Raw genomic sequence first — 13941 nt, forward strand, 5'->3', positions numbered from 1 at the left:
TCATCGTACGACTAGAGAGTACTTCTCGTATGACTAGAGAGTACTCATCGTATGACTAGAGCAGGGGTCGGCAACCTGCGGCTCCGAAGCCGCATGCGGCTCTTTCTTCCCCTCGCTGCGGCTCCCTCTAACTTTGGATTTTTTTCCTTTTCTACCATACGCCAAGTAATTCATAGAACTTTAGAAATTTTATCACTAGATTTTGTAATTTAATTTTTTTTAAATGTAATTTTGGTGATAAATCAAACATTTTCGTTTGTTATGCGTCATTATTTACGTTCTATTACCGTATTATTAGTACCTTATCACATGATTGTCACGTGGCTTTAACGTAAAAGTGCAGAAAAACGTACTACCGGATTCGCGCAGAGGGCCAGATCGCTACGAGACACATTAAAATATTATGTCAACAAAAGGGGTAAAACAATTAGTAATCTAGTAAGACTGGCTAGCCACTTAGGACAATATCTAACAACACTAATACAGGTAGTGAGCCTACACCTTATAACAATTTATGTGCCAATAAAACAACGAAAACTATTTTTGGTTCTTTGCAAAAGTGTAATTTTGTTTTCTCAGCAGTTAAATCATTATACATGCCACACCATTTTGTTTTATGGTGTAAACATGGTATAAAAACATTAAAAACTATAAAAAAAAGTTACATGTAGTATTTATTTATCAATTAAAAATAACAAAGGGGGTTGTGGCTCCCACTGCGTTCTTTACTGCAGAAAACCGATTTAAATGGCCCTTTGACTGAAAAAAGTTGCCGACCCATGGACTAGAGAGTACTCATCGCACGACCAGGGATTACTCATCATACGACTAGAGGGTTACTTCGCGTGTCTTTGAATGACGCTTACTAAGATGCTTATCTAAAGTTGCAGATATTACATGTATATCTGAAGTTGCCCAAGTTGTAGTGTTGGAAACTAGTAATCAAACATTCTTGTTATGAAACTTAATGGGTATGTTTGTAGATTTCCAAATATTTGCATGCAAAACTTATATAGTTTTTAGAATACCCAGTTTCAAATACTAACTTGTTACATCTACCTATGTGAAGCTATGTGATAGCAGAGACTTGTCAGAGATTCGTTGCCATCTAAAAAGTCCTACAAAAACAAATCGTATTTTCTTCCCTAGAAGCTAAATGTTAAAATAATCAAGTCACGCTGAACTTACTATTACTATGTTTACCGTGGTAGTAGTAGTAAGCATAAGAGTGAGGGTGAGAGAGAGTGAGCGTGAGAGAAGGAGTGTGTGAGAGAAAAAGTGTGAGAGTGAGTGGAAGTGAGGGGGAGAAAGGGGGGAAAGGGAGGAGAGACGTCATTGTTGCTACGGGATAACGGATATTTGTTGCCAACTAAATAGTCTTAATAAAATATACCGTATTTTCTCCCCTGGAAGCAACAGAAAATTTTAAAATAACCAAGTCACTCTAAACTTGAGAGAGAGAGGGAGAGAGAGGGAGAGAGAGAGGGAGAGAGAGGGAGAGAGAGAGGGAGAGAGAGGGAGAGAGAGGGAGAGAGAGGGAGAGAGAGGGAGAGAGAGGGAGGGAGAGAGAGGGAGAGAGAGGGAGGGAGAGAGAGGGAGAGAGAGGGAGGGAGAGAGAGGGAGAGAGAGAGGGAGAGAGAGGGAGAGAGAGGGAGAGAGAGGGAGAGAGAGAGGGAGAGAGAGAGGGAGAGAGAGGGAGAGAGAGGGAGAGGGAGGGAGAGGGAGAGAGGGAGAGAGGGAGAGAGTGAGAGAGGGAGAGAGAGGGAGAGAGGGAGAGAAGGAGAGAGGGAGAGAGGGAGAGAGGGAGAGAGGGAGAGAGGGAGAGAGAGAGAGTATAAGGTGAGAGAGAGAGTATAAGGTGAGAGAGAGAGAGTATAAGGTGAGAGAGAGAGAGTATAAGGTGAGAGAGAGAGTATAAGGTGAGAGAGAGAGAGTATAAGGTGAGAGAGAGAGAGAGAGAGTATAAGATGAGAGAGAGAGTATAAGGTGAGAGAGAGAGAGTATAAGGTGAGAGAGAGAGTATAAGGTGAGAGAGAGAGTATAAGGTGAGAGAGAGAGAGTATAAGGTGAGAGAGTATAAGGTGAAGCTATAGTACTAACAGAGCGAGTATAATGTGAAGTTATAGTACTAACAGAGAGAGTATAATGTGAAGTTATAGTACTAACAGAGAGAGTATAATGTGAAGTTATAGTACTAACAGAGAGAGAATAAGATGAAGTTATAGTACTAACAGAGAAAGTCCAATGTGAAGCTATAGTACTAACAGAGAGAGTATAAGATGAAGCTATAGTACTAACAGGGAGAGTATAATGTGAAGTTATAGTACTAACAGAGAGAGTATAATGTGAAGCTATAGCACTAACAGAGAGAGAATAAGGTGAAGTTATAGTACTAACAGGAAAAGCATAAAGTGAAGCTGTAGTAATAATTAAAAAAAGTTGGCATTATGGTAAGACCTAACGCTCACCAGCCAGAGGTAAGTGAAAGACCAGTCATACTTGGAGTTGATTGATTCTCTTCCTCCACTGGCAGGGTTCCTCTTTCTCTGCTAGGTGCCAGATCTGGTTTAAGCAAATCGCCGACCTCAAACTGGTAGGGAGCAGCAACCTGGTGAGCACACAGCCATGTCAATGAATACCAGATGATATTCTCAAAGGCGTTAGTAACACGTAGACTTCCAAAATTACTGACAATTATCTATGCAGACAGTCAATAACCGTACCGATAAAGCTGTACTGTATACTATGTTGTATGGAAATACTGTGAAAACAAGATACCAGTAGGGAATGTAGCCAGACCACAGGATAAGCATATAATTCGTACAAGCAGCAAGACGCCCAAAGACATTAAAAGATTCAATAATTAGAAAATATCAAAAGAAAGTAATGAACTTCAAAAATGGAAGAAATCAATCATAGAAACTGCGTCAACACCAGATGGAGAATATGCCAAAGGGAAATCGAAGCAATTAAACATACCAACCACCATCATCAAAAAGCCACAAGAGAAACATTAGAGACGAGTCAAATGAGTCACATACAGATCTGCCACTCCTGTCAAACATGACCTAGACACCAGGAGTAAGTCACGAGCTCCACCCTACATGTCAACATCACGTGCACCAGCTGAAGACTTACGCAAACAGGATGTCTTCACACGCCTGACAGAAAGCATTGAACCTTAACACTCAACCTACACCCACAGGCTAACCATCCCACATGCCACACATCTATAAAAAAGAACAGCTCCAATGACTCAATATCTCTATCCCCATCTCTATCTCCAGCTCTAGCTTGAGCTCTGGCTCTCTCTCTCTCTCTCTTCCCGAGGGCCTCCTTGGACGCTTCCCCATCTGCCTGCTGAGGAGCCTCTCTCTCTCTACCGATGGAGCCTTCTTCTCCTTCATCAGCTGAGCCTCTTCTATGCCACTATCTCAACTGCCAACACTCTCTACCTATGGTCTCTCTCGATTCTCGTTTGACTGTCGAAACTCGCAGCTGCACAGGACTGATCATTAAGCATAGACGACCGTTTGAGTAAGGATGTAATTTTCATTAGCTCGTCTAATTGTTTGCCATTAATATTATTGTTTTAGAATTTTGTTAGTTGTGTATTTCATTGTTTGACTTATAAAATAAAGAAGTAACTTTAACTGGTAGATATTAGTATTGCTTACAATAGCTTAACACCTTTATAAGTACCTGAACCAGTAATAATATTAGTTCCCACAAGCTAAGCAAAAGTACACAAACTAAACATAGTCAAAATAGAATAATATGACAAGCAAATTTGACACTGATGTTGTGTGTGGATTCGGATTAGTTATGCATAACATAATTTCTCCACAACCACACATAGCAACTATAAATAAAAACGGGTAGATATAGATCGTGTTTGATTTTAATGAAAGGTTTTCCCACGACCAAACGAGCGGAGCGAAGTTTGAGAGTTTTTATGATAAATGCATGTGCACACAACTTGCGAAAATTATTCATCAACAAACCCTTGTATCGAAATCTCATCAACAATTTTAACCATTTGTTTGTAGAGTCGTTAAAGTATAATAACGATACAAAACACATATAAACCTATTTAAATATGTTACCAAGTCTTTGAAAGGTTACCGCAATATCTTAAAACTAACCAATCTGATCGGATTATACATAAATAGACAGATTAATTCGGCCAAAAATCTTTATTAAAACTGGCCAAGCCTAACTTTTATCAAAATTAAGTCTGGCAAACGAAATGCCGAGCGACAGAGAATAGAACAATCAAGTCGTACGCATTTCACGAAAAAATAACGTGCACATTTCACCAGTCTAGAGCATTGTCGAATTGCCGAAGGTTTCTGTAATTAACGTAGAAGTACAGAAATCGTTTCTTTTTTGCCGATTTCAAAGTAACTGACATTTTGGAAACTTTTGAGTGCTTTGGTATTCTAACTGATGTCCAAAGCAGTGAAAGTAAAGGAAATAACGATGATATTTTTCTAACGATTCTTATGAGATTATTACAATATTTAATTATAAGTTTGGATGACTGTTGAAGTCTTCTAGTCACACTAACAACATCGATGATGGGGAATATGTTACTGTTATTATTTTCTTCTAAATAGTTTTGTTAAATAGATTTTCTAAAAATCTGTATAAATATCACAACTTCTTGATATTGTTAGCTATGACGTTTTGAAATGTAAACAAAATTGTGCATTGGTTCTCTATCATTACTGTATTACTTTATTAATAATATTGGTTATTCTAATAATATCAGTGCATTTTACTTCTAATATTGCATTTCTCCTATTGCAGGGGGAGAGATATAAACATATAATCTTTTCCTTTCATTATTGCTGTTTGTTGTATATAATAACACCCACACCCAGTACATTACAGCTACCATTGCAGTTATCCTATTGCACTGCAGTGCCATTTGACTGCTAATATTGCATTTCTCAACCATCAGTACCCTTTCTTTTTTCCAATATCACTTTGGTCGTGGGCTGTATGACAGGGGAATTTCTAGTCTATTTATGATGATGGAAAAAGAAAACAAAAGTAAAGATGCCGTATGTTTTGCTCTTAAAACATCAAAAACATTAAAAGTTAAGATACAGTGACAAAAATTGCAGAAATTGATAATGAAACAGCAAAAAAATGCAACAATCAGTTACATCAAAAATCGTAGGAAAAGGAAAATATAAACAGCAATGGCACATTTACTTCACATCTTTGAAGGAGAATTCTCCTCCAAAACAATTTAGGGTAACCTCTCTAGCAAATCTTTGGTAAATCTCTTCGTTCCCGATGGTTCCTCCCTTTTTGTAAAGAATTTATGAAGCGTAGATTGCTACGACGTTTGCATGCTGTTTCCGGAGCAGTTCCAATTTATGTTCTCGCATGCGCAGACGATTTAGGTTCGAGATCAGAGACAAACAAATCTCACAATCTTTGGTGTATAACCGAGTTGGTGGAGAACCGAAGTGTCCAAGAGCCAATTCACTGTATATAATCACTGCACAAATCGTCAAATTTTAAGTTCGAGATAACATACTGTAGATATCGTGGGGCCGAATAAATTAGTCATAGTGAGAAAAAGACGATTAAGCATCGTGTTGCATGTACTTAGGTCCCAAAATAGTTCTGAACAGAAGCATCGTAAATCCTAGACACAAAGCTAAAATAATTAGCACGCGCTTGGTCTATCTGTTACCCTCATAGATATAGTAAACCCTAGATATGCGAATAATCAAAACAAGTGAGGCCTATAATAATTATCATGACGCAACGTCATGGTGATGCGTAAAGTGAAGCAGCTGATCTATGAACTCCTATTGACTTAACACTAAAAACTGCTCAATTTTTCCATAGCTTATGCATGCGAGACTGCATATTTTATTGATAATATATAAAACTGACTTTGGATGAGAAAGGCAAGAATCTTACACACATGGTAATGGATAATACCAATGATTTAGAAGCTTCTATATCATTAATAATACAGAGAAAGACCAAATAGAAATTAAACTAATAACTCTCTGCTGTAGAGTTTTGATTCTTTTTAATATTGAGATACGTGTGACAGCAGGCTGTTTAGGTCTACCACCACATCAGCAGCTCGTTGTCGAGGCTGTAGGTGTGTCCTGATTGTCAGAAGCTGCAGGTTGCTTATCATCATGGATAGTAGTATCACCAGGTGTAGTATTTTCAGGGTCAGATATTATGGTGCTAGCTGCTGTCTGAGATGTTTTTCCACGTTTCGGCAGGCTTTCTGTCCTTATGGTTAATGTCCGTCTTTTCACAGCTTTTTTGGCTGAAGGTAGGTTGGATAAGCTGTAAATATTGTAGGTATCGCGTCAGATTTTAGCATTGGTTTTCTTTGAATACCTGGTGAAACCTTGTAGCAGTCTTTCTGAAAATGTCCACTGCATAATACATGGCTTGATGTTGGAGTCCAATCCTGTCTTCGCACCGCCTTTACCCAAGCATTACGGGTTTCAGCTCGTTTCTCGTTTGGAAAGCGGTGGAACGCCAAATCTGGGCATTTCTCAGGATTGCTTGAACATCTTTAGGCACACCTCAGCTGGGGCTTGACTTTTTCTTAGCCTAAACATTAACAATACATACATGTAGTAGAATGAATATCCTTACATTACTTGAAATGAAACAAAAAAAGCATTTGATCAATCATGCCAAGCTAGATTACAACCTTATCAGCTGAGGGACAAGTTTGTAATATGTGTTGTTGTAATCAGTCTAGACACTCTTTCTTTTGATAGTTCCAAGCATTCATTCACTTCACTTTCAGTTTAGAATAATCATAGAAAAGTATGTTCGTTGTTATGAGACCGTGATAAGACAAGTAAGTTCAGTTGAGTTGGTAGTTAGTTTGTTTCCAGTAGTTTCTTACAACGTGAACCAATGATATAGTACACATGCAAAGGTTAGGTTTACCAAACATTTAAATTTTTTATTGTGAGTTCACATACCTGGGGTGTTGTAGTTTCCTCTGATGACATTCCACCAAATGCGAAAATTATGTAACCATCTCCAACCATCACCAATGTCTTAAATGTAACCATAGCTGTTTAAATTGGTTTATGATGTAAATATTGTTGTTGATGATTAGTAATTTGGAATAATAGCGCTGCTCAAGCCAGCAGCCAGTTGAATATTTACAGTATTATGTTTTTGTACATGGTCAGCATACCTGCCAACTCTCACGCATTGGGCGTGAGACTCACGCAATCACCCCAAAGAAAAAATGAAAATGCGTGAGATTTTTGCCCCAATTTCCACAATTTTATATATACTATCGTTGATACATCAATTGCCCCAAAACCAAATCTAACGCATTGCCCCACTCTTGGGTTGGCAGGCCTGATGGTTTGGGTCATGAAACATTTAAATTTTTTCAATTGTACACCTGCTTGTAGTCCGTTTGCCTGCCTCTTGTGAGTTTCCTTCAGTTATTAAACACAGGTTCACACAAGCAGTCAGGTTAACATACTGTATAGTCGATAAATAATCATCAAGAGAACAACCCCACATACTGCGAATGAGTGTGAACCCGCCTTCAGTTGCTCTACATGATTACAACCTACTATTGCAAGTTGCTAGCAATCGTAGCTACGACCAACTAACGCTGTAGTGCTAGTTGCTGGAAATTCCAAGGAAATGCGCTTAGACTGCAATTCTTAGTACTTGGTTGCCGAAAATCATTAAACAGTCGGGGCGGCTCAGCCGCCCAGATGCTCCAGGGAATACGGGCCTGAACAGAGGACGCGGGCCGGATGAAAATTGACCTTGGGCTGCATTTGGCCTATGAGCCGGGCTTCTGACATGTCCGATGTACAACATTGATTGCACAACATCCCAAAACTGGTATACATGTAATTTATGTAAGAAAAAAATATTTCAGCATTTTAGAAATAGTAAAACTACCATGTGAGAATGATCAAGAAATGATCAGTGTATGTCTGTATCAACACTAAATGATCAAGTATGTCTGCTTAGCTTACTGCTAGCAGAGTCTGTCCGTGTTTTTAAGAGCCAGTGTTACATGAACAATGTCTCTGTGATCTTGGCTGAACATGTCTGAGTCTAGTGGCAAAGGAACCTTGATGACCAAAAACATGTCGAGTCGCAGAGAGCAATTTAACATTGGACGTCATTCCTGCCACCACCAGGAACTGAACCCAACATGTTGTTTGTTGGTCAGGCGTTCTAGCCCAGTGTTTCTAGTAGACGTAGACAAGGTTCTACATGGTAAACTTTAGGTTATCTATCAGAGGAAAGACAAACACAGCCTTTATGTAGCATTTATATTTATAACAAGTAATTCATTTTAGAAAAATAAACTATTTGTGATTTCGTAGGTGAGCTTATTTGAGTTTTTGCTCGTTTAACAGCCATTTTAATATTTAGTCAAAAATATTTAGCGACAAGTAAGAGAGTCCCTTTAAAACCACAATACCAAGTTTTATATTTTTCTAGGCTGAAATATCATTCAAATAAAATAGTTAACAGAAAATATACAGTAAATTATTTCTAATTTACCTGCTCCTAAGCGCAGGTGAGCTGCCAAAAAAACAGAAAAATTTAAGTTTTTAAACATTGCTAAGCCCACCGCTACAACAGCTGTCATAATCTTGAGTCGCCAGATGCTGTCAACTACAAAATTTTGTTTTATATTTGTCAATTTTAGCTATATGGGTTTTAAACTTTGAAATTTTTATCCTCAAAGAACTTTTCAGTATCTGATATACAATAATCGAAATGAAGTTAACTCACCAGCTAATTCTGTCGAACAATATTTGAGCATTCAGAGCAGTGAAGAGGTAGCATCCTCTCATATTTCTCCACTATTTAAACCAATATTATTCTGTATCAGTTGAAACTGCCAGCTTAAAAACCATATATGCGTGTAGCAACTGTAGCAGGTGCTTGCGAGTTCTGCAATGGTGTTTACAGCAGATCCTGAGTAACATCAGCACTTGATACAAGACTGTAATGTAACGCTTGATCATACCGACTGGTTTTAAAATCCTGCATAAACTATGCCCAAAATATTTGTATTTTTGCTTCTACGCATATGACAAACATTTTTTTCTGTCTCGTGACACCAAAATACAACACCCAGCATCATATGTTTCAGTTTATGAACTTCCTCTTAATACAACCTACAAATCACAATCATGACTCCTTCGCAATACTATTAGATTACCATCTTTAAAACAGGCTTTTTCAACTCACTCAATAATTACTAATTTCTGTTTTCTCATTTTTGTTTTGACCTGTAATGACAAACATCATTTGGTTGACGATTACTACTGGCAACATAAGTTACACATACATATAAGTACAACATAAGTTATACATACATATAAGTACAACATAATTTATACATACATATAAGTACAACATAAGTTACACATACATATAAGTACAACATAATTTATACATACATACTACCCTGAATCCATGAGACAATAAAAATATTCCTTCTCCTACACGTTATTATCTCTCTTTAATTTCACATTAATAGTGATGGGTAAATCCTAAATAATTTATTTATAACTATTTTGTCTATGATTTGTCTATGATATGATAGTTGAAACAGGTGTAACCAATGATATACAGCCTCCGCATACAAGGGGCTGTATATCATTGGTGTAACGGAGTGAACAGAGCCAGCGGTGCTATCTTTGCACTTTTTAGGTCTATTTGACCTAGAAATAATGGCAACATGACCATTTCTACTTGATCGGTGAGAGATGAGGTTAACAAAGAAGAAGCAGGGAGAGTTTCACAGCAAATCTAAGGAATTTGTTATCAGAAAAAGACTCACTTGTTACAATCGGCCCAACCTTGTCGGTGAACTACTTCTCCATCTCTCCACATTCATTCTCCATCTTATGACTTACTCTTACTACTTGCTGCCAGAAATCCATGTTTCCAATATTATCAACTATTGCTGCTGCATGAGGAAAATGCTTGAGTGAGATAGAAAAGATCATTTAAAAAGGTCAACAGGTCAAGATGCTCTAAGCATATCAACGTTGTCATGCATGAATGGTGTGTATATCTACATGTATATACATATGCAATGCATATATTTCTCAAAGTATGCGTGTCATTCTGGCTATAGCTGTAGCGTGAGCTATAGCGCACGCTGATTATTTTAATAATGCAGCCACACATTTCGACGCCCCTGTTAAGAAATATTTTTTGCTAGGTTCAATTACTATATATGGGGTCAAGGTCAATTCTTCTCCAGCGGACAATTGTATTGTCTACCTGGTAAGAGCCTTTCGTGAGAAGAGGTTATCTCTTCGTTTGGTCAGATAGAAACAGTATGGTATCTTATTTTCACACTTGTACCGGTATCGAGAGATACCAGTATTGTCGTATTAAAGTTTTGATGGATAGCTTCTGGTGGAACAGCAACCTTTTTTATATAACCTTCTATGCAAGAATTGTTTCTTGCAAAGAATTAATTAATTCTTTGCAAGAAACAATTAAAGAATTAATTCTACATATTCAGGATTTTTACTTTGTTTTCTCAGTTTGTATTAATTGTTTTATTACCAAATCATCTTTTGTTGTAATCAAAGCAAAACAGACTTAATTTAGCTATTACTTGCTAATTATTTCAGATTTTCATCTAAACCTTTTTATAGTCATTTCATTTTTTTTAATTTATTTGACCTGCACGAAACGTTTTTCTCATGATATGAAGTTTAAAAGTTGTTTGACTAAGTTTGAAAACCTTTACAGTTGTTTTTATTTTCTCTCTTAACTGATTTCAATTACACAAAACACTTCTCTCATGATATGACAGATATGTAGTTTGAAAGTTAAAATGGCAAATGTTATTATATGTTGAATACAAATCAATTTTCTGAACAAAAACTTTTTTATTACCCGGGCAATGCCGGGTAGTACAGCTAGTTGTTTATATATATACTGTATATATCGCTTCAGAATGTCAACTGGCTCCCGTTTCAACAAGCGGAGTTTATGTATATTTTATGGGTACTAAAGCTACTAAGATCTGTTTTTCGGGCTGTCCAAGACTGATGCATTGCTATATATCACACATTCTCACATTACCTCTTATCATATACCTGCTGTATATCATTTTCTCGATTGCACACACACAATAAATTCATAATAATACAGTCGTCCTCGGGTTACACCCCTGTTATTAGATTTTTTCGCCTTACTATGTGGAACACTGTTTTTTCGTCCCCGCTATTAGAAGACGAAATGGTTTCAACTTTTTTGTGCCATGCGAATTCAACCAAAATTTCCCTTGCAATCAAAAGTTGGGTGTTGGTATACTGATTACGACGAAATGATAAAAATACCGGTATGCAATTCACTGAAATCCCTCTCACAAAGAAAGAGACGCAATGCTTGCTATCTCAGTTCAGCGCTATTCGTTATAAGCTATAGTGAAAACCAATTCGAAAACCGATAATTGATGAAACTTTAAACCAAGACAAAGTTGAAGTTTAGTAAAATACATACTAAAACTTAGCTCTATGGGTTTATTGGTAGCTCTATGGGTTTATTAAGCTATAAGTTATTATGTTATACATCTGTCTCATAGGTAAGAACTTCTCACGATGCATACTGCACGATGTACATTGTAATGTTACATTTCATTGCAGATCATAACCAGTAAATACGCTAAACTTACTATAAGTAACTATAGTAAGAGGGGATAGAATATTGTTTTATTATTAATTTTAAATATATACGTGAATAAAATTTTGATGCTGTCCACCAGGTGTTTGCATTAGATAATTATTTTGGGCTTCCATGCCACTCTATACAACATTCTAGCTTTACGATGCTAACACTAAAACAAATTAAAATCATGTAACTGTATACCAAATAACTTTCCATTGTAATCATAGCAAAACAGACTTTATGTAGCCATTACCCGCCAATCATTTCATGGTTACATTTAAACACCTGTACAGACGTTTTATTTTTTCTTTTATATTATCTTTATTTTCTTTATTATTTTTATTTATTTTCTTTTATATATTCTAGTTGCGCAAAACACATTTTTCATGATATAAAATTTAACAGGGACACTTGTCTAAAAATGTTTGAAAACCTTTACAGTTGTTTTATTTTTCTCCTAATTTATTTGAACTGCAAAACACACTTTTCTCATGGTATGAAGTTTGACAGTTAGAATGGTAAATGTTCTTATATGTTGAATAAAAAATAAATTTTTGTGCAGACTGGTTATTATTTGGGCAACGCCGGGGATGCACCTTGTCATACATGTATATATACTCTAAGTGACTACGGTGAAGCATGTAATTGGAGTTGCCTGTTCATTGCAAAGCCAGGAAGTTTCCATTTCAAGTGATGTAAACAGCGTTTCATAGAAAAAGGTTTTCATGTGTAGGTATTCACAAGGGTTTAACAACTGACTGAAAACTGTTTTACATTTAGAGAAATATTAGTAAATAACTAGTAAAATGGTAAGGGAGACAAGTCCATTCAGCAAGCATGACTACATGTATTATGCGGCATGTACATGCCAGATGAAACAGGATCAGAGACATGTACATGCCTGTGATCCTGTGTTGCTTCTATTTTACAAGGGTTTACAGAAATTGCTTAGTGATAGTATAAAGTCTGTTCATCTTGCAACAATACCTCAATGTGCATATTATGTAAACTGCTTTTTGCAAGGATACAAGCTTCTTTGTTGTTTCATAAAAGAATTTCCACACAATAACGTACACCATCAGCTTGCTATACTGTTACCTGCCCAGGTGTTTCTACATTTCACTCGTTCCGCGCTAGTATTAATCTATGAGTAGAGGTGCTGATATTTGATCTTTTTTAATCTCTGAATGTTTCCTCGCTACAGTCAAGTCTAACCAATGTTAGCTAGAGTTACTGCTGATGTTTTCAATGACCTGTTTCATCTTGTCAAAATGTCAAAGTTATGACATATTTATTACAAAGTATTTTAATTCTGAACTCATGTGCTTTATACAGCTTCTTGATAGTTTATTATTATAATAGTGACAAGCTTTCTACTTAAAATATTGTTCCTAGATAGGACTAAAGACAACTCAGTGTTTTTCCATCTGTTAGAGTATCTGTTAGGGAAACTACTTTGCAATAACATAGAAGTTAGGAAACTGCATTGACGCTTCCATCAGTTTTTCTTCTTGTCTTATCCGTGATCGTGTCCTTACACCACTTTATCAGACAGTATGGCCATACCACCGTAGATGATAACCATATCACACCAGCCAGGTAGTAGAAGACAACTCTCCAACTTCCATAAGTATCATATATAGCACCTGAAATGCATTTACCTTACAGAGTGTTTTACCGTATTGAGAAGAAAGCGTGACAGATATACATGTAAATATATACAGATATACATGAAAATATATACAGATATACATGAAAATATATACATATACATGTAAATATATAAATATATATATATACATGTAAATATATAAATATATATATATACATGTAAATATATAAATATATATATATACATGTAAATATATAAATATATATATATATACATGTAAATATATAAATATATATATATACATGTAAATATATAAATATATATATATATACATGTAAATATATAAATATATATATATACATGTAAATATATAAATATATATATATATACAAATATATATATATATATATATTTACATGTATATATATGTATTTACATGTATATATATATTTACATGTATATATATATACAGATACACATGTGTATATATATACAGATACACATGTATATATATATATACAGATACACATGTATATATATATACAGATACACCTGCTCGACAATTCTTATCGCAGTTTATGTCTGACAATGAAAACATTTATGGTCCAAACTATATTCCAAGCTATATT

The 13941-nt window shown here is 35.9% G+C and overlaps 2 protein-coding genes across 4 annotated transcripts in view; one reads left to right on the top strand and one right to left on the bottom strand.

Moving 5' to 3' along the window:
- The window catches only part of LOC137408838 (caspase-2-like), a 153720-nt gene that overhangs the window by 126887 nt on the left and 12892 nt on the right, over positions 1-13941 (top strand). The window lies entirely within an intron of this gene.
- The window catches only part of LOC137408836 (monocarboxylate transporter 12-like), a 28653-nt gene continuing 27759 nt past the window's right edge, over positions 13048-13941 (bottom strand). The window contains exon 9 of the mRNA XM_068095417.1: positions 13048-13346. Within this exon, the coding sequence (XP_067951518.1) occupies positions 13174-13346 (173 nt within the window). The 3' untranslated portion in view covers positions 13048-13173. The remainder of the gene's footprint in view (positions 13347-13941) is intronic.

This window comes from Watersipora subatra, chromosome 11 (assembly GCF_963576615.1).
Source record: "Watersipora subatra chromosome 11, tzWatSuba1.1, whole genome shotgun sequence".
NCBI lineage: Eukaryota > Metazoa > Bryozoa > Gymnolaemata > Cheilostomatida > Watersiporidae > Watersipora > Watersipora subatra.